The sequence below is a fragment of the Lissotriton vulgaris genome, chromosome 9 (genome assembly GCF_964263255.1).
Source record: "Lissotriton vulgaris chromosome 9, aLisVul1.2, whole genome shotgun sequence".
NCBI classification, from domain to species: domain Eukaryota; kingdom Metazoa; phylum Chordata; class Amphibia; order Caudata; family Salamandridae; genus Lissotriton; species Lissotriton vulgaris.
Genome location: NC_141697.1, coordinates 151,293,416 through 151,320,888, shown reverse-complemented (window position 1 = coordinate 151,320,888; position 27,473 = coordinate 151,293,416). Strand labels below are relative to the sequence as shown.

Here is a 27,473-nt window from a genome sequence, read left to right as displayed (position 1 = left end):
GGGCAGCGTTGGAGGGTGGCTCTCTCCCCCTAGCCACATTACAGGCTTCGGTGGTTTCTCTTCTGAAACCGGGTAGGGACGGCCAAGAAATGGCAGGTTACCGACCCCTTTCGCTCCTTAACACAGATTATAAGATCCTGAGTAAATTGTTGGCCACCAGACAGTTGCCGTATTCCCCCCGACTGATACACACTGATCAGAGTGGTTTTGTACCGGGCAGGAGTACAGCGCTCAATATTAGAAGTCTTCACCAGGTGATGTCCAATATGCCTGTGGATGCTTCTCCACAGGGCTGCATCTCCTTGGATCTACTCCAAGCATTTGGCTCCCTACAATGAGATTATATGTTGACATTGTTGCCTAGATTCGGGATTCCGCCGGAATTCACGAACTGGGTGCGACTGTTATATACGAATCCAACGCCATGGGCACGCACAGGTGCCCACATTTCACAACAATACAAAGTATTGCATGGTACTATGCAGGGCTGTTCACTGTCGCCCTTATTATTTATTTTAGCGCTGGAGCCTCTCCTGCATAAGCTTCGTGCCACGGCGTGCGACAAGAGTATACACATAAAAGATGAGGTGCATGTAGTTTCGGAGTATGCAGACGACCTAATCTTGTTTTTTCATAATCTGGATGGCGATTATGACCCTATTCCTGCGCTTTTTTCGGAGTTCCAAAGAATTTGTTTCTCTCTATCAATGAGAATAAATCATGTCTATTCTTTTAATGACGTGACAAGTGCTGACCCAATTCGCTTTGATTGAAGAACGTTCCAGACTGCGACTGTTATTTTTAAATATTTGGGTGTCCAGATATACCGGGATGTGGAGGATATATTGGATGATAACCTGACGCGAGCTATTACATCGCTCCGGAATTGAATACAGTTTTGGACTTCACTACCTCCATCGGTGGCTGGGCGAGTTGCCATAGCTAAAATGGTGATGTTACCGAGACGGTTATAATATTACGTCAATCAGCCCATTATAATTCCGCTTCAGACATTTAAATTGTTAGACACCCTTCTTATTGAATTAATATGGGGCTCGGGCCCTAGACGTATAGGGCTTTCTAAGCTACAGCTGGCCACAAAATAAGGGGGGACGGGAGTACCGGATATGAGAGCCTATTGTTATGCAGGCCAGCTGCAATGGTTGGCGTATTTGATCGCGGACAGTAACCTGCAAGAAATATCTATGACCCCTCAGGTATGGGAGCATGGGGCATTACATGCACTGCTGTTGATGGCGCCACCACTTTTGCGGACGGCTATGTTGTATTGGAGGAAGGCAACGCGCTACACTAAAAATACAACACCCTACGCACCAAACATACCCCTACTAGGACTTCCGATATCATCAGGGAGGGTGCCTCTCAGGCACAGAGACATGGGTAGATGCGGGAGTGTCAACGATAGGAGCGTTCTTTAACAACGGCGCGATGTTGAATCATGATGCCTTTGTGAGGGAGATGGAGGTGTCGCATAATCTGTTTCTGCTCCACGCATACATAACCCGTTATCTATGGACCCTGGGGGAGGAGCCGCCGTCACATGCATTGACACGCAAGCAATATTTGATGGGTAAAGGTAGTCACTTGACAAAATGGTTATACCGGGGTTTTCGTACACACACCTTGGCATCACTTCAGTCAACCAGAAACAGGTGGGACATCGATAATGGCTGTGCACTTACAGATAAGGAATGGGAGATACTACAGGCACACCCTCGCAAAGTCTCTTGGAACCCGAAGTTCAAGTTTATACAGCTAATGATTGTACACCGCGCGTACTTGACCCCACACAAACTGAGCCGGATGTTCCCAGAAGTGTCGGGGGGTTGTCCCCGCTATTTCCCCCGAAGCTCCGTCTTGTTGCCTATGTTGTGGGACTGCCCGAGGCTAAATCATTATTGGTCATCAGTGCAAGGAATTGTGAATAGTATAGCACTGCTGGGGAATAATATGTCACTGGAATATTGCTTATTGGGATTAGGCCCCAAAGGGAAGAAAGGAAGCCTTGCCCGCAAATTTGCGAACCTGCGATGATCCTAGCAAAACGAAATAGAACCATGAGGTGGAAGGCTACTAGATCGTCTTTATTACTAGACTGGTACAACAAGGTGGTCCAATGGGGCAGGGTGGAGGGAGCGGAGCTTCAAAGAGAGGAGCGAAAGGGGATGCAAAAGATACCTATTTTACTTTAATGGAATGCAATGCTCAAAGAGTTCACAGTCATGAACTTACAAACATAGGCTTGGAACGCATAGCTTTGGTGTGCAGGTTTAGACATACAGTAACAATAATTTACAGTGTGGGGCGGTCTAACTGTATGTAGACTGCTCAGGCTATGGACTGTATATGCGACATTGCGTATTGCTGTTTCATACTGTGGGATGATCACTAGATATGCCTAATGAAACAAGAATAAAAATGTTAGTTTGAGTCCGGGGTGGGGAGATGGAAGGGCGGGAGTTATTTACGTTTTTCTTTTCATCATATACAATTGCAATGTTTATACAACTAATTTACTGGCTATACACTCTGCATAGGTATGAGAATCAATAAAAATATGTTTAAAAAAAAACAAAAAACAAGAGTCTGGCCCACAGATGTACAATTCACCACGCAAAGACAGGGGTCTTAGATCAGAGAAAGTCAAAAGTGACAAGGTGGCATAGGGAGAACAATACACTGCCTTAGATGTGGAGGGTGCTAGTCATTTTCATGACACACAACCACCAATGTAAACATAGAAAAAAGCATTCAACGCCCCTGCCAAACCAATCACCACTGCTGAAAGCTTAGAATGTAAAGTTGAAAACGCACAAGGTGATGTCTTGGACGTTGAAACAAATTACTAAGAAAGTCGGTAAGAAAAAGAAGATCAAATAACTAGGACACAGAAAAAAGATCCCCAAAGAATCCTTGATAGATGGTCAAGCTCTAAACTGACTAAAAGACCTTACGCATTTGAAGCAGATAATCCTGTCAAACTACTACAAGCATGCAAAACACACAATCAAGTTTCCAAATGTGGATGCCCATGAAGCAGCAAGCTTTCAGCCAACGACAAAAACCATCAAGTTCAAACTGAAAACATTCTTAGTAGGAAATGCTCCATAGATTGGCATTACAACTACACACTTTAACTACAAAAAACAGGGATCAAAATGTATAACAGAGACGAGGAATAAACGTTTGAGCCAAATAAAAACAAGCAGCTTTTACCTGCACAACACAAAATAACCAGTTTTAGCAATCATGAGTAAGAACAGCAAAGTTTGCTACAATTATCATACAGGCAACAGTCTCTGATAAATGTAGCAATCAAAGTCCTGATTAACAAGCTTGTGTTTAGCTTAGAAGTGCAATGGTGGTCCGTAAAGATTTTAACGTTAACGTTAAAAATATTTGTACCGCGCACTTTCACCAACGGTTTCTTGCCGCTCTTGACAAAGTACAGTGATCAGGGTGAAGGAGTTACTCGAATGCTGACTGGAATAGCAGAGTTTTTAACAGTCTGCGGAAGCAGTCGTAACTGGGACAGAGACGAAGTGTGGATGGCAGGGAGTTCCAAGTGGAGGGGGCCAGGACAGAGAAACTCAGACCACCATGCTTTTATCGTCTGAATTTGGGAACCACGAGGTAGTTGAGAGATGTTGAGCGGAGAGCTCTGTGGGGGATGTAGCGTGCCAGACTAGATGAGATGAAGGCAGGGGCTGAATCAGAGAGGGCCTTGAAAACTGTACACCCCAGCTTGAATGTGCAGCGCTTGGAGACAGGGAGCCAGTGAAGACTTCGAAGGAGGGGGGTAACGTGCTGATGTTTAGGCTGGCGGAAAATCAGGCGGGCAGCCTGATTCTGCACCAGCTGCAGCCGGTGGAGGTGGAATGCAGGGATCCCCACATACAGCATGTTGGCGTAGTCGAGCCTGGAGGTGATAAGAGCGATGATGACTAGAATCAGGGCATCTCTGGTGAGAAACCTACTGATTTTGCGGATCCGCCTGAGATGAAAAAAACAGGACGAGGTGACTGAATTGATTTGTGGTCTCATAGAAAGGTCTTCAGAGATAATCCCCCCCAGACTCTTCACTGTGCTCACTGGAGTGGGTGCCGTCCCTAGGGATGATGGCCAAAAGGTGGTATTCCATGGATTAGTGGGGCCCCCCACGAGTACTAGCTCTGTTTTTGTGGGGTTCAATTTCAATTGGCTGTGAAACATCCACTCAGCAATGGCCAGCATGATGGACTGGAAATTAAGACAGGAGGAAGGAAGGGAATCAATGGGAAAGATTAACTGAAGATCGTCCGCGTAGTTGAAGATTGTGACCGGGGTATTACGGAGGGAAGCTAGGAGGGGTTGCAAATACAAATTAAATAGTAGGGGAGATAGTGCAGAGCCCTGAGGGACCCCGCAGGTTAAGGATGTGTAGGGTGCAGAAAAGGTGGACAGGTGGACTGCCTGTGAACGGTGGTCAAGGAAGGTGGTTTACTCACTATAACATAGAACCCATTTAGACACTAGATCCACAGATAATTGCAGAAATAATTGTGTTACTTAGCTGTGAGAGATGTGTTAATTGGGGTGGCTGACTGTATTCTATTTAAGTTCTTTGGTCTAGGAAGCCTAAGCAAGAATCTTAACAGGTCCTTGAAGAAAACACCCACACGAAAAAACATGTAGTGAATAGATTCCATTTCCATACATCTTATCCTAAAAAGCCTTCCAGACCAGCAAGAAGCATGGGCATCTAGGTAACAGTTAAAGAAAGTGTGAGGAGAGTGCATCAACTTCCATTTGTGGAGCTTCAAGGGTGCAGATACAGGTCCTGGCTCATCGCTTTTGCAGCAGAGAAGCTGTGGTGTTCACTTTGACACATACAAGGAAAGAACATACCTTTTCATTGATCCTGTCAATCTGCTTGTTCTGAGTATCTATCTCGTTGCCCATGTTTATAGCCAGACCCTTCAGCTGACCAAGGATGTTGCCCACTTGCTCCAAGTTTTCCTCCATCTCATCCTCCCGAGCATCATTTGTAACCCTGTTGAGAAAACCAAGGTTAATACAAGAAGCATCACATTAGCAAAGACATGCCTATTGAATCAGCTTATACGCTTGGTTTAGATTTTCTGATACACTCCATAGGGTAATCAGTCACTCAGCTAGCCTTATTTTATGTTCACATCCAAAGTGCATTAAAACACGTTTAGTGGAATAAGTCCTCTGTGTCAATCTCAGGACTGACTAATACATCAGAGTATTATCTAGCTCCACTGTCACTGCTGCAAACATCAATGCAAAGTTATGCATTGACACTGGTGAGGACCATCCGGCTTGTAAAGACTGACCACCACCTTGCTAGCAGATGTGATGTAGGCACCTCCTCTAGGTTTCCTCTCTACAATTGCTCAGGTTTAAAATCCCTGCCCTTATATTCCTGCTGGATGGCAACTCCATGCATTCCATGCAGCTCCATGTATTCCAAGCCCTTGTTCTGAAAACATTCTTGATAATTTAATGTTTGTTTTACATAGGTGGGGAAGTCAAAATATCCCCAGCAGGGAGAGAAACCACTTAGATGCATTTCTGGCAACTTGTACCATAGGGCTACAGGACTCAACCGCTTCAAAAGCTAAACCTTCATGTTGCACTGCAGCCCACATTGTGCATCACGTGGGGGCAGGAAAACCACCACTACTACTTTTTACTTTAGAAAGAGTATAAACGTATTGTGCATTCGTTCTATTTGTGTTAAAGGCACATGTGCTCAATCATTTAAATAAAATGTGTTGAATAATCCGTCTACCAACTTGCACATGATGTATATTTAGTAATGGTCATGTTCCTGCAGAACATCTTGCAATGTTCATCTTTCTAGAGGTGGGACTCTAAAACCAAGTGCAATACTCAAGAAATGTGAAAACTGTTGGACACACCAATTCAACCCGAGTCTGACCCCATCTGTCCTTTCTGGCATCCATTCATAGCCACCAATCAGCTCAATTATGGGAACAATATTTATTGTATACAGGCAACATTTAATTTTTAAATAACCATTTAACATAGGATTTATAAGTAGAAAGCACGTGTCATGTGATCTTCGTCTTCTTGGAAAAGATGATATAGCCAGGGTTGAATGTGCAGTCTGCAATGCCAGATGTGCGAATATTCAAAAAGTGTTCAGTTGGAATCAGATCTCAGAGGGCATAATGTTTTCTGGTGTGATATGTTTTACCTGTACACCAAGAATAACTCAAATAAACCACTTACCCTGAAGATGCTATGCTGTTTCTTTGATATTGGTGTGCTACGGATACGTTCGGTTAAGATGAGGCTGAGGTGACGAGGGTGAAAGGTGAAGTTTGTGGGGCTGAGGATATGGTACTGAGGGGTGAGGCTGGATTCCTGGGGAGTTGAGATGAAGAGTAGGTGAGGCGCTAAATATATGATGCTATTTTAACTTATTGTGCTGTAGCCCATTTTTTGAAGCACAACTGCAATAGTTTCCCTGTTGTGATCCTAAAACAAAAGTACACTAAAATGTAAGCCGTGACCAAGCCAATATGCCTGCCTTACAGTTTGTTATAAGCCAGAAGCATGGTCTTTGTTGATGCTCATTTTAATACTGATAGCGCACACACACACACACACACACACACAGTGGTAACAATGGTCATGATGATGATCAATTCTCGCGCTTCACAAGTTGATATTTCCTTCAAACATATTAGTATTTATGTAATAGTACATCACAATGTACATAAATTTGCAACTGCTGTTACAACAGAACGTGGTTGAAAAAGCCACATCAATTATCTGAAAAACACCAGTGTAAGGGAGAAAGAAGAGTGACTGATTACCGATTGATGTATTTTCCACCTGTTGCACCCTTGCTTTGCTGCTGCCCATTGGATATGCCAACTGGCTGGTTTGCCACCACTGCCCCTTGGCCATTCTCTGCAGTACCACCAGTCCAGGCTTTCTTATATGCATCGCCGGTCTCAAAATTCTTTGCCCTAAAACAAAAACAAAGACCAGCTAAGAAGAACACTATAGCGTTAAGAAAAAATGCATACATTCACAAGACTGCAAGTCAGTAAAGGAAACCTGTAATACAATATGTAGCCAGCGTGCGAGTTATCAGCACAATTCCAAGGATTTCCTGGTAATACGTTTCGGCAGGATGCTTACTGTGGGAGGTCTGAAACTAGTCCTCCAGAAACCGAGGAGGGTGACTAAAGTTCTTTGGAAAGAAGAACAAAATACATAGACCTACAATATGTACAGAACCACTGTCTTCCCTCAAAATGCACAGTTCAAGTTCTTGGTGAACAGCCTGCACTGTGACAGTGCAAGCCACCTGTAAGTAATTTATCAAGAATACACATAGTAGAAAGGCAAGTTAAGGAAATTCACTGTAGGAGAATGCATGGGATTTTTTGCAAAAAGATAAACTGCAAAACGTAGGTATAAAATAGAGCGAAAAAAGGTCAAACATTGCTTTCTCTAGCAAGTATAGAAAATCCTGCCATAAAAAGTATAATTTTATGTTCTTAAATATTTTATTTACATTTACTTTAATTGTTTACCTCCTTCTAAATTCACTACTGTAAGCATGTGTTCTGCTGGCCTTTTACTGGGGAAACCACAAACCTCGTCTCTCTTGCAGGTCTTCTCGGAGTTGATAAAGCTCTCAATCCTTCTTTCCCATTCTTCCCCCCGCCGGTTTCCTGTCTCCAACCTGCCAGCTTTGTCCTTTTATTTCTCCATTTTCTTCTGAAGTGTAGCCCTCAAAGGCCTGCAAAGTCATGCGCTCTCCACAAATCTGCCTCACTCACCTGTCCAGTTCATTTAGCTGTTTCTTCCAGTGCTGGCCATGCCATCAGGAATGTTGCTCCCCAGTCCCTTACTGCCGCCCCATTATGTGTTGTTTTAAGAAGTACATTTTAAGTTTGTTCTCTATTTTTTCCTTCTAGTTTTATTTTACAATATTTACTGCAACATAATTTCTTTACAACACCTTGTAAGGCAGTGCCTCCCCGTAATTACCCTAGGACTAACAGGGGTCTCAAAGAAACACAGACTTTTCAAAAGGACGGCAACAGTCAAATGCCTTCTTACACCCCCCCCCCCCCCACCCCCCCCCCCCTATAGATGAATCTCAAGGTCATAGATGAATCTCAAGGTCATAGAGCTCACATGGCCCAAAACATGCTCTGCTAATCTGGCACTCATTTGCCAGGCACTGCCATGTGTGAGGTTATTAAATCACTTAAGTTGCAGTGGTTTTTGACTTCTCAAATACATTTTGATCGTAATTTAAATGTGGGTTCTTGATTCTCCTTGATCATTTGACTACTTCCCACTACTTCATTGCTACTAAATGTTATAAGTTACAAGCAGAGGCCACTCTATAACCTGAACCATGAGCAAAGTAACACTGGAATCCAAACAAGGGTTCAAGTATAACACTCAAATAATTAAACCACCCAAAAAAAGGACATATACGAAAAAAAGGGGAAGAGAGAGAAGAAAAGACGGCCAATATTATTTAGCCACAGGATACCCATATATACAATATTTCAATGAAGTAGAACATTTTCTCGGACGAGTTCTTGACCGTTATGCTTTTGGGACCAGGCAAAGCCGAGAGGGGCAATTAGGTGAGCCCATCGTCTGATCTCCTATACCAGCCCGGTTGTTTAATTCTTCACTAATTACATCTAAAAGTAGTTTTGGATCTGTGGAGAACAGCTCATTTAGTCCTGTCTCCTTCAATACATTTTGAAGTCCTCAGAACTATTTTATCATCTTTGGCACGTGAATTATCATAATTCAATGAGGCGTTTTAATACGGAACAGTTCAATTTGAATTCGCACAGAGTTTTGGCTCTTCATGTGATTTCTCATCTGTATTACATCCTGGATAAATCATTTAATGTTTTATTGAAAATTGCTTGAATGCTCCTAAGTGTATTGTCTTGTCTTGATGATGACGTTCGAAGTTCATTTTAGGTCGAAACGCTGTCAACGCTTTTACTGTGGCCCTAAATGAAGGACGCATTTCTTTGCTGTGTGCTGTTTCCGTTTTTTCTGAACCCCAACCTTGTATATTGTCCTTCAGCCACTTTGTTTGATTATACACTGTATTTTTGTACTGTTTGTGTAAACCTATGAGCACCATCATTGTCTTATGATGGTTTGTCTAACTTTGTTAATAATAAACAAAACATTTCAGATTCATTGAAATATTGTATATATGGGTATCCTGTGCTTCTCCCTCTTCCCCTTTTTTTTCTTATATGTCTCCTGTTTGGGTGTTTTATTATTTGAGTGTTATACCTGAACCCTTGTATGGATTTCACTAAATTTTATAAAGCACTCAGTTACTGAAAAGTGTCTCTTGGTGCTAATAAAACAAGCTAAACCAACAGGTGCAGTAAAAGGGCATATTTATTCAAATAATACAATTTGAGATGCTTTCTAAAATGAAGGTGATTTGGTGTCTCCTTCAAAAAACATGGCAAATCATTCCGGTGCTTGGCAGCAAGAAAGCGTACAGAGCAACTACCCCTTCTTACTTTTCTAAACTGTGGGATCAACAAGTTAGTGTTCAAAGCCTAATAAAGAAGTCCAATTAGGAACATATTTCTGAAATTTCTTCTGAAGATAAAGAGGGCCTTAATTACTGACCACTTGATGTGCGAAACATGAAATTTTGAATGAAATTCTTGTAATATAACATAACGTAACGTAACGTGTATTCATAATTTTGAAACCAAAATTAAATATGGGATACCTCAACTTGCAGCCATGTTGATTCCAACCGTGACCAGACAAGTAGTGCCCTTTACCTGAAGTGGTTCTCTAGGACGTTTGTGCCACACCAATTCAATTGGGACCAGAAAGCTATTATGATGCTCCTGGACAATGAGCAAATGAGGGTGAGAAAAGTGCGCTCCTGTTTATGAGGCTGATGTAATACTTTGACCCTCTAACTCCATGTTGGTTGCATCCTTTGCGTGATCTCGCTCTCCTCGGTCCCCAAAAACACACGCATAATTCCAAATCCTCAATCTGTTTGACTTCTCAGACTGGGTGGCTCCACGAAAGGTTGGACACTGGTTTGTAATCTGTAGAGGTTAACCTAAGGACATTTTCTGACGTGCAAATCTAAATGACTTTTTGACGAACATTTGCTACATACTGCAATGGGACAGACTGTTCGATAATGCATACAAACTTGCATAGCTTACGAAGTGTTCTTGGTAAGCAAACTATAGGGCGAATCACTAGTAACAGAACATTACCAATTGAGTAACCGGCTCAAAGTAGCCCTTGTGCTTTTCCATTTCATTCATGTTTAGTGCAAACTATCACACATACTGAGCAAGTAACCATTCAACATTTTAGACAGCTGCAATAAAGAATCAGTTTAGCGAAAAGTGTATACAGCAGTAACCAAGTGTAACCCACCAACCAAATCTAACATTTTGTATAACATATAATCACAACCATTTCTTAACCATGGGCTGATCGGACAGTTACCAAGAGCAAATCTTAGAATACATCAATAATTCACATAAGTTAAGAGACACAATGCAATTAGGCGATCAATATGTCATACAAAATTAACTTGTACGTTTTAAGCAGCTCCAGTGATTTCGGATGTTTGCTGTAGTGTCGGGTTGTTGAATTCTGTGGTGATGCACTTCGTGAAAAGAAGCACCTTCAGCCTTAAGTGTGCGAGTTCTGGACTAGTTTCAATTCAACTGGGAGAACGCAGATTTTGAGAAATTTCAGAGAAGCATCGTTTCTGTATTTTGTGCTTCTTGTGGCTTGATATTTCCAATAGCAAGCAATGTTTCCCTTATATAGGAAGGTTTTTATACAGGTAGCACTGGACATTATAGCGAGCAGCAAATAATTAGTAGGTTGTCGTGTAGATGATGTGCGTTATCAATGGAGAGCCAGTTCAGTGGTACCTGAAAGTATTTCTATGATTTGATACGGCAGGCATAGATGCAATTATGCTGTAATCCAATGCCATGCACTTTAAATGATGATCAAGAAACAATCCAGCCCAAATCAAGGAGATTTTTAGGTAGGAACTATGGGGGGCATGATGTCCTAAGCTACAATTCTGCACAGCCAGACATGGCTCAGGAGAAGGAGCCATAGCAGCAAAAACTCTGTTTGAGGGTTTGGAAGAAAGTAGTTTTGTGTCACCTATTTCTCAACAGCCCCAACATAGTCTGTTAGGTGGCCGCATCCTGGTCGTTTTTTGATTATTTTTTCCTAATAGCGACTGCAAGGAAATCTTCCTTCTGAGAGCGGTAAAGTGATTGATTCATAATGGCTAAATGATGTGTAATATGTTTAACTAATGTAAATGTTAATGTGTATAAGGAATCCAGAACGCACCTTGGTCTTGTTATAGATCATGTTTGTTCCAGGAATTTAATCGGGTACTAGAGTAAAGTATTTGATGACCACGATCATCTGTTGTGGATGTGGTAATGTTAGTACACGTTTCAGAAGAAGTTGACAAGTTCTTTACATTTTTACAGAGAATGGGACGACCTGTGTTAAGATTTACTGCTGCAACAGTATTTCCGTGAATGTCATTTGACCACAGAATCCCAAATGGAACTTTAAGTTGTAGGAAACTGTATGAAAAATATTATTGATCATTCACTTGCACCAGAATTATTCACCATTTATAATTGCAATAAACACAATATGAGTTTTACATACAAGACAAACACGAAAAGCCACATACTAATTAATACAATACAACACAGGTACGATCGCAAGATGTTCTACATGCAGGCGGCATATGCATGCAAACATGCAACCATAAAGGATCACCTTCAGAGCAGCTCACTAAAAGGCTGCATCACAAGAGTTAACTCAGCAAAACACCTGCAGTGACCGGTGAACAAAGTTCAGTCTCCAGTGTTAGATCTTCGGTTTTAGTAAGGAAAGGAGGTGGAGGGAAGAGAAGATGAGAGTACAGTCAGAGAAAACCAAAAACTGAGCAGATTTAATTAGTAATAGCAGATTTTCAATATGAGTCAGGACAGTCCAAACATACAACCACAACCAGGATCAAATCCACAAAAAACCCAAATCAGATTATTTGGAGAGTGGACGTTTTAGAACAGGTCCCAAGGAGAGATCCATTGAAGTTCCTGAAAAACATGAATGGAGGAAAACCGCATGAAACATGGTCTGATGTTTTACTTTGAGAGTGGAGATACTCAACTATTTCCTTCTTGCGCCCACATATAAGCGGCAAAAACATAGGGAGTAGTATACTTATTCACTAAAGGCATAAGAACTAATACACCTATCGAGTGTCTGAAACACATGATCTTGTGATAAACTTAAAGAAGCCAGCACACAAATGCCTTATCTAAACTTCAGGTAGAGGTTTGATCCATTAATGCAGTTCAAATATGTCACTTGGCCAGGGGAACTTTCAATGTAGTAGTTTTGTAATTTTGTGTCACCAACGTGCTTCAATTCTTTCCTATTTACCTGCTATTAGGTCCCAGATATTGTCACATGGCCCATGGGGAAATTGTCGTCTTCTCTAAGTTAGCATGAGCACACTGCAGACTGTCCGCTGCTTTGCGCACGTTACTACACAAGTTTATTTTGCAAACGCCTCTTGAAATTTTCACCCAAGAACCTTTCACGCTCTGCAGGTTCCTGGGATTTTGTCTGAACATTGTGACTAAGATCGAACAACAATGCCCCTTGTTATTCTGTTCTGGTCAGGCCCTAGCACCTAGACAAAACATACAGATGCAGCGGTGGTTTGGGAATACGTACTTTGGTCTTATAGGAATATACAAATAGATAGGGAACACTTAGAGAGGAAACTTCCCATGACAGCACCTATGATGTAGACCTGCCATCTATAGACTGAAGTACAGGTCTGCAGATAATGTCAGGAGCTCTTCTAATATTTATTCATCCTGCTTCTATACAAGGGGTGGGAGGTTAGGCTACACTGTATTTTACAATGTCGGCTCCCTTTATGATTTACGGACTACTTGCTATGCTGACCATATTTGTGTTATGCATTTTTCTGCTTATTGCGACACGTGTACAGCATATTAGAGCACGGTAGTTAAAATAAATATTTTAAACTTGTTAGTGTCTATGTCAGATCTTATCGTGGACAAAGTACAAGAGTGAGAGCAAAAGGGTGTGTCTTGCAACCGCGATTCCTGAGAGAATCGGGAGCGTGGTGTTCTGGGGTGTCTAATCACCTGTTCCTTTGTGAGTGAGTAGGAGGGCAAGTGAGACACTATAGCTAGTCGTCACCGGCTCATGGGTATTAAGATGGTAGGATAACTCAGTCCCTATATACTAAGGTCCCATAATCCTACGTTAAGTTCTATGTTTGCGCAGAATACCTGCAACAATATCATTAACTCCTATCTTGTGGAATCACATTCTTCTATTCAGAAGCCATTTGAATTTTCTGGAGCCCTTTCAATAAAAGCACCTACAATTTAAGGCTCCTTGGTACGCTGAAATTCCTAATTTGGGTCCAATACTGATCCAAAGGATGATGGGCATTAATGGAGCAACTCATGTATTCCTTTCAGTAAAGCCTGTCCAATAGAGCAATTGGGGTGTGAAGCCTAAAAATGTTCTTAATAAACGTATTCTTTCTGGAACTGGAATTAACAATGACAGATTGTTAGCCCTACTCCTTACAAAGCTGCTGATCTTACCTTGATCTTATGCACTTGAGATGTCTTCTGTTTGCTGCAAACCTTGCTATAGACACAGATCTGTGTTTTAAGGTCTTTCACTTTGTCTACAACTTGCCACTTTAAAGCAGACTCCCAAGTGGACATCATTGGGAACATGTTCAACTCGGTCCTCTGCACCACAAAAAATGCAGGCTAATTTCAATGGTCCTACAGGTCACCCCTTTGAATTGTGGCTATGTTACTGCATGCCACTCTTATGAGTGGGTAGCTTATAACCCCCTAATCCATTGGTGGGGTGTATTGAAAGCACAAATGTAAACAATCACTGGTAACCCCAATTAATCTGGCATTAGTAGGCTAGCGTGATTGCTTTAAAAAAAAAATGATTTTAAAGCATATGCCACAGACAGAAAAGGAAAACAGAAAAAAAGGCATCACCTTAACATGGTAACCAAATTCATGCAATAAAAGTGTTACATTTAAAAAAGCATTCAGTGATGCGGCTGACCTGCTATCAATATTTTCTTGAATAAAAAGCCTACAGATGTTCCATGCATTTTTTAGTATTATCGTTTGTGAAAGAGACATAAATAAATCAAAGCCTAACCAAGCATTTAAATTACAGGCAGCTCCAATGTTACACTGTCACTTAAATACGTTAGAAAAGCAAGTTAAAAGAAAGACAGAAAATAGATCTCCGCCTTAGTTTGAAGACAAAGGACAGGCAAAATAAATAGTCACTATTTAAAGTTAAAATAAAACAAAAATTTTAAAAAGCATGCGGTGAACTAGCTTGGTCACTGAAGAGAAATAAACTATTTTTCAGTGCATATGTACACGTGCACAAGCTTTGTGTAATCACTTTAAGTGAAGGGAGATAATGGGTAAACGGGGCGACCTGTTGCCACATGCAGTATGCTGTAGTGGTTAGAAACAAAGACATGAACGACAATTTAACGGACTACTAACAGAAGCCTGATAACCAATAGCCCCTCAGTGTATGTTTATTATGTAAATAATTTGTTTTGGAGAAAACCAATAGTGAGGAAAGACAGCTAAAGTTGTCTGAAATGTCAGACCTAAAAAGAGAGCCCATCAGCCTCTTCGATGAGCTCAAGACAGTGACATGGAATCCAATCATCTAAACTTGAAGACTAGGTTTTTCAAACCCCTGGCTACAATGGGAAGGCACATCTAATAACGGTTATTGCATGGTCTACCCACATATACATCTATAGTGAAATGTCTGAGCAAACTACAATTTACAATCAACAGATGTGAAACATGTTGTAACATCAGGCAAAAATAGTTGAGATTCCAAAGATCACCCAGACAGTCAATGTAGATTATACTTCATTGCCATGGAAATAAAAAAACAGACAAAAAGGCAAACATCTCATACAATAATTTTCAAAGGAAAAGAAGGATTTCGACCTAATGTGCACCAGCTTTTTTGGACAGTTATGACAGATTTTAATCTCTTTGAATAGTCCTCAATTTCAAAAACCGTCCAGCTTTTCACTAGAGCTCAATATATGTTGTAATCTATATACCTTCCAAGTAACTCCGTGTTTACTTTTTTGGTATTAAGGTTCCCCTCTAGTCCTAAAGCCGACATGGTATACAAACCTCTTGCCAGGACAGATGCAAAGGCCACAGCACTTGTTGAGTTCAGTCAGGTTTTTCTCTGCTTCTCGCATGTCTTGATTTATCTGATCCATTCCAGTTTCAATGTTTTTGAGTTTTTCTAAGTAAATAAAGCATTATAAGCATTACATTCTCCTAAATAACCTTCAACAAAATTTGCACACAACAGTTATGCATCAATATTTAGGAGCATGTCATAGGACAGTTTGACAAAACATTTTACCAACTATACTGTTCAGGAGGGCCAGGTTGTGTGCACTAACAGACAGGGCTATTTCTGAATATCATCGGCTACTAGGCTACGACAGAATAAATGCAGGATCACCAAATTGAAGAAAGTGTGGTTAATGACAAAAGGCATGTTACTACAGTACAATTAGTTTCAGGGAAGGAATTAACACAAGATATCCTCAAGATAACTACAAGTGACCGGTGATGCTATTTCACAACAAATGCATTTTCAAGCTAAATGAATACTAGGAAACAAATTGCTTGACCGTGCCAGGGGGAAAATGGCTTTATCATGTCTGGTCAGAACTTTCCAGTTTCCTGCTGGATGTCCCATCTCAAGAGCACGAATTTAGTATGGCTGCCTGTGATTGGAGCTGTATTGTGAGAAAGTAGCTGGATGGTTCTTGAAATATTTCCCTGGCTCATCTTTCACGGAGAGTACATTTTAACATTGTAGCTCTGCTGAATGGTTCCCAGCATAGTAGCATCCAAGCCTCTTCTGAACCGGAAAGGAAGTGGATTTCATACACATGTTTTAGGGGTGCCCTATATTAGGTATTGAAGTCCCTGAACACAACCAATGGTTGGTTCATTTCCATAGATGTGGGGCAATGTCAGTTGGGAAGGATTCCAATAAATAAAAAAATTAAAAAGGGACCCGAGTAGGAAGTTCCTCCTTCTGGGCCTAGTACCGGCCAAACACAGGATTGCCATTAGATGGATGTCCCAGTTAGCACAGACACTACCCATTTGAGCACGAATGCGGAATGAGTCGGAGAGCGCATGATGTATGCCTGAGGAAGGGGATGAGGAGGGTACCATAGTGCTACATTTAAAGCAGAAAATGTACTCTCTGAAGGCCTCCTACAGTTACCGGTTTAGTGTTCAATCCTGAATTAGGGATTTTGACTGAGCTTGCAGGGGAGGCGGGTGGTGCTGGGGTTGCTGTAATTATAAGTGGATATTTTTTAAGTGTTCTTGCAGAATCTCACATTGTTGTACTTATTGCAGAAATAAAATCATTAAAAAAAATAATAATAAAAGGCTCTTCTCCGTAAGTTATGAATTTAAGAGTCATGTGATGTGCAACCACAAAGGTTGATCTTTACCCTAACTAGGATCCCATTCACTGCTTGAATGTTCCTTTTACTGATGGAAAAATTGAATGAGTTCTCATTTTATGGGATTGCAATTCTTTTAGTTACCTGTAACATCATCTATAGATGTTTGAAGTATCTATTTGCAGCTACATCAGTGTGTAACTCTACAAACACATATATTGCTTCCCCTGAATATCTTTTGGTAAAGCGTACACACAGGTACCGACAGGAAATTAACAAGCAAACTTTTTGTATTAATTAGTGGCTTCTGTCAATTATTTCCCAGACCCAAAGATATTAACAGCAATGAAGCCTGAATAACATGCATGCAGATAAAAAAAACAAAAAACATTAGAATTACATATTAAAAATGTATATATATATATATATATATATATGTTTTTTTTTTTATGTTACTACTTTTAAGTATTTAGCAAATTATTAGGCCCAGGTGAAATTGGAATGATGATGGCGTAGTTTGCATTATTTCAAGAATTATGTGAAATTCCTGAAATTATGCTATTACACCACATTGAGTAAGTATAACATAATTCGGCTTAATGAGGACACAAACAACCAAAATGCAAGCAGCTTTTTCATGGCACTTTATTTTCACGCATGGACACATTTTGCAATAAAATGTAGTGGCGCTACTCGCTCTTGCTGCTTATGTGCTGCTAGCTTTGCAACGGAGGAGATCGTGATTTTAGTCCACACTATTCTGCCGTACTTTTATTAATTTGTTGCGGCTATTGTTTTTACAAACCTGATATTACTTTTTTTAAATTGACTGCTTACCTGCATTATCGCACCACGCAAACACCGGAATCCCGGAGGGACAATCTAGGCCGCCATCTTGGGAAGGGCACGCTCTAGTAGTTGGGGGGTAGGGGGGAGGGGGGGGGGGGACGGGTATTCTGCCATAAAACAATTGCGCCGAAGGGAAGCCCGTCTGCGCCCGTCAGCGTCCCGGAAGCGGCCAGCCAGGCTGCCCGTTTCCCATCTAACGTGCCTTCTGTATGCAGGTTCAGGAGCCATGAGAAACTGGGGTCGTTTGGTGCGTCTCTGAGTAAGTGCGGCCATGTATGGCCAGTGCTGGATAATAGGTCTAGCATCTGTCCGACTTGTAATTATCATTTTAACCATACTGTGGGCTCTATTCCCATACCCAGTCATAATCCTTTGTCCCTCCGTCTGTTCAATGTATTCAAGCTGCTTTGATTAATGCGCGGTCCATGGCTAAACATGCTTCCAACAGGTATACAACGGTTACCACGCATTTTTTACAACGCGGTACCGTTACCACAATACTTTTACCACGCAGGTTGTTACAACGAAATGCGCTGGGGGGCGCTCCAGGATAGTAAATACTTTAATTTACTATCCAAATCCTTTCCCTAGAGTCCACGGGGACTGGAGTTGGAATAGTAAATTAAATAATTTACTATCCAGCGCCCCTCCACGCAAGTCGTTGTAACGACTTGCGTGGTAAAAGTAGCGTGGTAACGGTACGCGTTGTAAAAGTACGCGTGGTACCGTCATACATCCCTTCCAACATCTTTGAGCTGCTGGGAGATAGCCAGGTAGATCGGTTATTTATATCAGAGACCTGGCTTAATGAGTGTTCAGCTCCGGTCATCGCCTTGGCTATCCCTGCAGGGTATAAAATTGCCAGGGTCGACCGCAAAACAGGTAGAGGAGGAGGGGTTGCGGTAGTATTCAGGGAAAATTGTACTCTTACTCAGGGACAGTCACAGGATTTTAGGAAGGGGGAAGCGATGGACTTCTCCCTTACTATTTCTCCGCATTTTTTACTGGGAGCCACACTGTTATATCGTCCCCCTGGGCCCCCAAACTCTTTTCTAAAAGCGTCTGATGAAGCCATCGTGCCTAGAGCCCTACACTACTCTAATTATCTACTGCTCGGTGACTTCAATATTCATTTTGACTGTAGAGAGGCTTCCGACACACGTGCCCTCAATGCCTGGTAAATCTATCACTGACCGAAGGCCATGTGCCCCTGGCATGGAAAAAGCCATCGGTAAGACCTATTAGGAAGAACACCACAATCCCCTGGACGGATTTGTCTAATCTCAGACCGATATCCCTACTTCCATTCATGGGAAAGCTCACTGAAAGACATGTAAACAAGCACCTTTCGAGCTATATCTAACAGGCCGGCAGTCTAGACCACTCGCAATTTGGCTTTTGTACGGAGTCGGCACTACTGTCAGTAACGGATGATCTACACATGTACCAGGACAGGGGTTACTCGGTAGTCCTGGTACTGTTAGATCTGTCGGCAGCGTTCAACACTATATCCCATAATATTCTGCTTGAACAGCTTGCTAAGATCGGTCTTGTGAGTACAGCGCTGGCCTGGCTAAGAAGTTTCCTATCAAACCGGACTCAATCGGTCAGTATGGGTACATTTCGTTCGGTGGAAACAGATCACCAAGGGGGTGCCACAGGGCTCTTGATTGAGCCCAACTCTTTTCAACATCTACGTGGCCCCCCTGGCTAAAATCTTGAGAGAGTTTGGTTTTATCCCAGTATCATATGCGGATGATACACAGCTCCTGTTTCCTTTCAAAACTCTTACCGACGAAGTGAAAACATCTTTCTCCAATGGCATGAAGGCAGTAGCAAATTGGATGACCTCCAATTGCCACGTAGGCAAAACGGAGGTCGTGTTCTATGGGGAAGCAAAGATTCTGTGGACTCCGGACTGGTGGCCGCAAGACCTTGGCCCGGTCCCAGACCCCAAAGTAGTTGTGAAAAATCTAGGAGTGTGCTTGGATCGCGAACTTTCCTTCAAGCAGCATTGTAACATCATTGTGGGTTCCTGCTTCCATGTCATCGGCCTGTTGCGAAAGATCTTTCCCCTGTTACCGGACTTTACCAGAAAAACCTTGGTGCAAGCTCTGATACTTAGTCGTTTCGACTATTGCAATGGCCTCCTGTTATCGGCCAATGATGGAGTATTAGCCAAACTCCAGATGATTCAAAATACTTCGGCCAGGCTGGTATTAAACGCCCCCCCTAGAACACCGTCTAAACCTCTCTTGGAGAAACTGCATTGGCTCTCAGTCCGTTACAGGGTAAAATTTAAGATCTGTTGTTTAATACACAAGAGCCTACATGGACTAGGGCCCCTATACTGGAAAGATAAATTCATCTCATACAACCCGGTTCGGTCTCTTAGGTCCAGTAACCAGCTTCTCCTGAAAGTGCCAGCTGTAAGAAGGGCCAGACAGGGTGGCAAGGCCTTATCTGTAGTTGGCCCGACTATGGAACAAGCTTCCCCTTGAGTTGAGGCAATGTTCTGAACATCTGAGCTTCAGGAAGAAGCTCAAAACATTCTTGTTTCAGAACTAATTTGCTATCCACTGACTGCTTGAACATGCTTCTGGTGTTTTGGGCGCAGAGATACTCCGGAAGGAGTCGATTCAAGCGCGTTATAAACCCGCAAATAAATAAATGAGTCCCTGGAGCTTGCCCAGTTGACCCAATGGATTAACTCCCCCTCCCATAGTGGGGGACATACCATTGATAGGGTCTGTTCCAACTTCCCTTTAGCTGTACAGGATCTTCTCCCTGTCTCTTGGTATGATTATTTTTTTCATTAAATTCTCTTGGACCATTAAGCCATCTTATTCTTCTATGAAGACTTTGGAGGCTAGACCCCCTCCTCGCATTGAGCCTGCTGCCTTGGGCAGAGTCCTAGCAGATCCCCGTTCGGGTACCTTTGGTGGTCTGTTGGAGGCGGTTGGCGGATTTAATATTTTGCTGGTGAGCAGCTGAGCATTTCTCCGCACCTCTGGGTCATAAAAGAGAGAAAATCCCCATCCCAACCCTGGTTTTCAAAGGAATTAAAAGAACTAAAAAAAACCTGTAAAAAGCTTGAGCGCTGTTGGAGACAGGCCTATTGTCCGCTAGCCAAAAGAGCTCTCAGGAAGGCTCAGAACAACTATTACACCATGGTCAAGCTGGCCAAAGGCCACTTTTTGCGGAGCGTATTGCCCAATCAAAAAATAATTCAAAAGAAATATTTGCAATCATTCAAAGCTTCATGAATCCATGCACTGAACAGATGGCTTTGCCAGTCTCGAACGACTGATGTGAGCAGCTTTCGAGATTTTTTATTGATAACATTCAAGCTATACAGGATAGCTTCAGGACTACTTCTCAAACGAAGGCGATCTATTCGCACCAGACAGCTGTAGACTGATCCAGTCCGCCCTTGTTTGACTATATTTACTCCCATCATGCTGGCAGATACTCTGGCAATACTTAAATCGCTTAAATCAGGCTCTCCTAAGGATCCCTGCTGAGCAAGGTTACTGGCGGCAGTGGCGGAGGTCGTTGATCCGGTAGTCAACAAAATTGTCAATCTGTCCCACCTGGCCGGAATGGTCCAGCCTGAGTGGAAACAGGCAAAACTCCTCCCCCTGTTGAAAAAAACCTTCATTAAATCCCGCTACCCCGGCTAGTTACTGCCCAAGTTCACTCCTCCCGGCTGTGACTAAGGTGTGTGAGAAGGCAGCTCACAAGCAGCTCTTGGAGTTTGTTGAGACTTCTGGCGCCCTTCACCTCGCCCAGTCGGGTTTCAGGGCCTCTCATAGAACCGAGACGGCCCTTGTTGAGTAGGCCGAGGCAATTAGAGAGTGCCTGGATGCCGGCGGCAGAGCGGCTCTGGTACTATTAGACTTCTCTGCCGTGTTCGACACAGTGCCACACCGCCACCTTTTGGCGCGGTTGTCTCACATCGGCATCTCTGGTCAGGTGTGGGATCGGATTGAATCCTTTCTAGTTAATAGAACACAGCAAGTATGGCTGCCTCCTTTCTCCTCACCACTGAGAAGTCTGACTACGGGGGGCCCTCAGGGCTCAACATTGAGCCCTCTTCTGTTTAATGTCTATATGACACCCCTTATTTACCTGACGTAGGAGCTGGGCGCTAAGATCATAGCCTATGCTGATGATACCCAGCTCCTCTTCACATGGAAGAAAATGAATTTCTCTCCGATCATTGCCAAAAACTGCCTTGAGGAAGTTTTTAAATGGTTAGCGCAGGCCCAACTGAAATGCATAGAGGAGAAATCTGAGGTGCACCTCAAATGATCCTTCCCCCCGCATTTCAGATAGGACATCTGGCCGGTGGATTACCCCTGCCTAATTCTATAGGGAGCGTGGCGAAAAATTTGGGAGTTTGGTTCAGTGAGGAATTAAGATTTCTGCCTCAGATCAATAAACTAGCCGGTGTGTGCTTTGGCGCACTGAAACGCCTAAAGAAGTTCCTGCCCCTATTGCCCAAAGTGGCTAAAGAAATGGTGACCTGTGCTGTCATCCTTTCGCGTCTGGACTATGCCAATGCTTTGTACATTGGTCTTTCGGCATATCAGCTAAAAAAGCTGCAGATTGTCCAGAACGTGACAGCTAGAGCTTTACTGGGTAATCCTGGCAGGTCTAGCGTAAGGCAGACTCTACGGGATCTGTACTGGCTCCCGGCTGACCAACGTATTTTGTTCAAGGCTCTTACACTTGCCCACGGTGCTCTCTATAAGGCAGGGCCTCAGTATCTTAGGAGACGCTTCGCGTTCTGTGTGCCACCCAGACATTTACGCTCTACAGGCCAATGCCTTGCTGTTGTACCTAGGCACCGCCTGGCTAGAGTGGGCGGCAGTTCCCCCTCGGTCAGTGCAGCCATGGCTTGAAATGCCTTGCCCTTTGAACTTTGAAACATCAGTGACCTCAGGCTGTTTAAAAAACATTTTAAAACGTTGTTATTCAAGTAATTTTCCAGAACAGGTCAGCTCCCCCCTGTCTCCACCATTTGGCTTCCATGCCGGGACTCTTCCGAGTAGCTGTGCACGCTTTAAATGGAGGTTAATATAACATATCACAAATTAGGAATTTGCATTTCACGTAATTGCCCACAATGTTCACAAAATGTCAATTATACAAAAGCAAATTGCTTGAATTTCGCACACCCCTACAAATTACTTGATTTGATATGAGAGAGAGACAATTTCTTATTACTGTAGTAGAGTGCTAGAATATGCAAAGCAAGGGGTAAGGCGACCCTTGAGAAGAAGAGGTATAAAAGTAAAAACTGTTTATATTGCAAGGCTGTATGGGCATTTTTTCATCCATAAAACCCTCACTTTTTTAAGCATACATAACCAATGTGAACACATGATGATGTTCTTTGGCTGCCATATAATTGTAACCATAAAATCAATTAGTACTGATATCATGTTGGCGCCTGCATGTAAGTAGTGTTTACTTCTTCTGTAAATGTTACATTGGTTATAGGTTTTGGTAACTACAAAAGCTCAACGTAAAAGAAGTGTCTAGTTCTGATGAAAATTCTATGACTTGCCATTTGGGAGCTGAAACAATCACGAACTGCTAGGACACCATTAATTATCTAAATTAATTTTTAGAATGATTATACATGCATACAGATTCAGCTGCAAAAAAAATCTTGCATCGATCTCAAATTTCAGCCTTATCTTTGTACCTGAAACCAGTCTAGCAAACATTTTTCTTTTTTACACGAAAGCTTTTTGGTCAAAGGTGCAAATGTAATTTGTGAAAGCCCTTGACAAACACAACAGCAATTTTTATTTTTATTTTTAGGAAGGAGCTATATATTCGAAGCTGGAGCTGTTTTCTATGACGGGATCATGAAATACATTTATTGGGCTCGCAAGGATTATTCAGTAGTATTCTTCCAAAGAAAGATTGGATGAAGGACAACGCACTCACTTAAACATCTGGTTCAGAAGTTCTATTCCAACACTGATTGCAGAAGCCAGTCATTCAATTTGAAATAATAGCGAGGAGCAGTTTGATATGAATGCCTGAATCAGTGCTACCTTTAATTTGAAGTTCATCGGATTAGTGCCACAGTGAATGCTATATAAATAGCCACCCTCACTCTATACAAAGGCTCACACTCTAACTCATTGGGGAAATGGTTTGCAGGTCACAGCAACAATAGTGTCATTTTTTGAAAATCCATTAGGATCCCATGATGGATCCCATGATGGATCCATAAGACCACTGCAGAATATGCAAACAAGTCAGTTAGATGACTTGCCACCTGAACGCGTGTAGGTTGCTAACTGAACACAGAGTTTGCCCAAGGATGCCAGCCCACGATTTAGACTGTATCAGGGTATACATGTACTCTCTGCAAAGTGGCCCTTTTCAAAAAGGTTCATTCCAAGAACAGGGGCAAAACACAAGACAGGAAAACAACAGTGTAAACATTTGTCCTTGCATTAGGCGGTTCCACGTATGAGATTCGGAGCACAATGTGCTATCACCTCAATCTGCAGAACAGGTGCCCTGAAAAGCTCCCTTTACACAGTGGATGAGGGCTTTGGGAAAATCATAAATCAACTCCTCTGCTCCTGCAACTTGCCTTATTATGTACTAAAAACAGCCCTAAACTGTTTGCTTCAGAGAACAATGACTCAAAATGTGGCAGTGGAGGCTCAAATCTGGGAGTAGAAAATGATTTTACCTAGGCATGTATATGGCTAATACATGCTCCAAGAATGTACTTCTGACTGCATGTGAAATACTCCCCCTTACAGTTAAAGGGGAATGCAAGCCATGCTTTTTTCTGATACCAGCACCTTGTATATAAAAAAAATCCCAGATCAGATAATATTGAAAGAGATAATACAACCCTCATTGATGTTGGGACTATCTTCTGCTCACTGCGGTCAGGACAGCAAATAACACTTCTCTATTAATCTAACGATGACTCTCCAAAGGGAGAGTCACGTAGTCACCCCACTTGATTATCTTCTTCCCTGCATGGAAGTCCACTTTTAAAAAATAGAACGTCTGAGCATTCAACAAGGATGCCTTGTTTGCTCCCTTATGTGCACTTTTCAGGAAAAAAAACTCGGCACTGCCAGCTCCTTTTTAATACAGCAATTATATTACAAGAGATCAGATAAGTGCATGTTACTCCAAGAAACAGTAGGACTGCAGGTTTTAGATGAAATGGACTCCTTCTGAGATCCAGCAGCATAGAAACGTGTGTAAATCTCAATTCTAATTTCCTTCGTTTGCAATTAATGGAAGACCACTACAATGGACTTATAGGCATACTTTCTGGACCAAAATCATTTTCAGCTAAAGCATCGGAAAAACATAATCCCACAGCACACTTAACGGAGGTCTGTAAAATAAATTAAACCAGTCCCAAATAGGTCATGTGGTGGGCAGCCTTAGAGATAGAGAAGACTATGTGGAGTTGGCCATGGACTATGTGCAACTGTGATGGTGGGGGCTGGAAAGTGTCATCCGTTACACTGAATTTCTGCAGTTTTTAGCACAACCCTGAGTGTATTATGTCTGCGGCACATTTCATTAGCATTGTGGATTGAGGCCCACATTGCTCCTTCTGCGGTAATCCAAACCAAACCCAATTGTTCCTTTTGCATTAATCCAAACCGCAACAATTTATTTTTGTGCCACGGACACACAGGTGGTACTTTCTAATGGGAGCTGTGTCTTGCCTGGTATTAGGTGGCTTTACAAAGCAGTAAGGTCTTGGGTTGACAAAATCTGCAATGAATCGTCCTGTCTGCTCCCAAACAGGAGAAGATTATCTTACCTGAGAAAGCCACCAGCATGGAAAAGAAAACCCATAGGCATGTGAATAAAATAGTTCAAGAATCCTCATCTCTTCTGTTCTAAGGTTTCAGCCGATTCAACTTACTCCATCTGGTAGCAATACTGGAAAAAGATAACTTTCTGCCACCTTAGAATAGGTATAAAAATAAGAAACAGTGACTTCAGTCCGGATTCTGTCTCCTCAGGAGGGGCCATTGCAGACAAAAGAGGAGTCCGATCAATGTTTAGCTATGCTTTTTTTCTGAGTTGAAATCTCTACTTTTTGGGATTTCTTAAAAAAAAGAAGGCTGGTTTCTTCTCTTGAGGAAGGGATGCAACTGTGAACGAGGTGAGTATCGGAGAAGAACAGTGTTATGTTCTGCCTGCTGACAGAGGTGGCTGAATGGATGAAAATAAATCACAAGCCTAGCAGGACAACGTTTCAGGATTTTTTTTAAATCCCTGAAAAAATCCTTACTTTCTTGCCAGAGACAGCTAGGAAGACAGTGGCCCAGTCTCTGATTATGTCCCGACTGGAGTACTGCAACTTACTATATCTGGGGGTCTCTCAGTCACGATTAATGAGACTCCAACGTGTGCAGAACATGGCAGCGCGGCTTCTAGTATATCTGCCTAGACACTTTCCCTCAGCTCCTGCTCTGCCAAAGTTGCATTGACTTCCTGTGAAGGACCGGGTTTCCTTTAAAGCCATGTGATATTGCCCGAAAATCCGCAACTGCAAAAAGAACAAGTGATGGACAGAATGCTGAACAATGTCAAACATTCACCCCCAGTACAGAGATCTGGGCCCAAATTCATAATTTATTTGCTCACCATGTCATTCCAGTTTAGACCCAGCCATATGCAAATCCTTCTTGACCCTACTCCCCATGGGAACAGTCCAGCCCGAATTGTCAGGCCATGTCTTCCCCGGGCTGGAAAGAAGCATCCTGGGACCAGTTTCGGCCCATCCCTAATCATGGGCGGTACAAAAGGGGGTGGTGATGGACGGAGCATCTGAATCAATCAAACACTCACACCCAGTCAAAAGATCTGGGATTAATCCATACCGTTCTTTAGCCCACTCCGCCACCCCAGTTCAGACATGGCCATATGCAAATCAGTCTGACCCTGTGCCTCATGGGAACAGTCCAGCCCGAACTGCCAAGCCATGTCTTCCCTGAACCGGAAACAAGCTTCCGAGGACCGGTTTCTGGCATTCCAGCCATCTTCAGCCCGGCTTGCTTGAATCCAGTGGCAAAGTGAGCAAGGGACTCACGTCTGAGCATACCCTGCCACACTAATCAGTCAGGCTAGCTGGACTCCAGTGGCATGGTGAGCACGGGACACCCCAGAACAGCTCCAGTGCATTCTGCTCAATGTCTGGTCCTTCTGCAAATATGCCAGAGAAATCTGGGATATCATAGCCGCCACCACCGCCGACGTGATCTTCATAACCAAGATTAGTCTCAACCCTTCTTTATCCCCCGACATCCCCACTGTGATGCCTGATGGCTACAGGATGATACACCGAGATCACACCAACAAAAATGGAGGAGGCATTGCTATCATCGACAAAGAAACACTCCAATGCACCACCACTGAAGACAACACCATACAGATAATGGTGCACCTCAGCTTAAAACCGGTGCCACGACAACAATTAGAGGAACTCTCGCCTACAGACCCCATGGTCCCAGGCACAGCTTCTGCAACACCATCTCTGAATTCATTGCCCGTCTAGCCATCGACTCCAAGCACTACATCTTCCTCCGGGACCTCAACTTCCACCTTGACGACCCCAAAGACACTAACTCTACCAACTTCCTGAAAAGCATTAGCAACAATGGCCTCACCCAGCTGGTCACCTGCCCAACACACAGCGCAGGACACACATTGGACCCACCCACCTTCACAGCCAGCAAAAGAGTCAAGTATCAGCCACGTCACAGAGCTCACCTGGACCGACCACGGCATTGTGCACTTCACCATAAGAGGTTCCCGGGATGCCACCAACAAGCAATCAGGCTCCGTCCATCACAGCTGGAACAAAGTTACAGAGACCTAGTGGACAGCTGCCATCAGTACCACCCTGCCCGACATC

The 27,473-nt window shown here is 42.8% G+C and overlaps 1 protein-coding gene across 2 annotated transcripts in view; it reads right to left on the bottom strand.

The window, feature by feature from the left end:
* SNAP23 (synaptosome associated protein 23) overlaps positions 1-27,473 on the bottom strand; it is a 230,146-nt gene that overhangs the window by 43,019 nt on the left and 159,654 nt on the right. For both annotated transcript variants that reach the window (XM_086937239.1, XM_086937238.1), the window contains exons 5-7: positions 15,378-15,495; positions 6,873-7,028; positions 4,909-5,053 (exon numbers count right to left, since the gene is read on the bottom strand). In XM_086937239.1, coding sequence (XP_086793365.1) covers positions 4,909-5,053; positions 6,873-7,028; positions 15,378-15,495 — 419 coding nt within the window. The remainder of the gene's footprint in view (positions 1-4,908; positions 5,054-6,872; positions 7,029-15,377; positions 15,496-27,473) is intronic.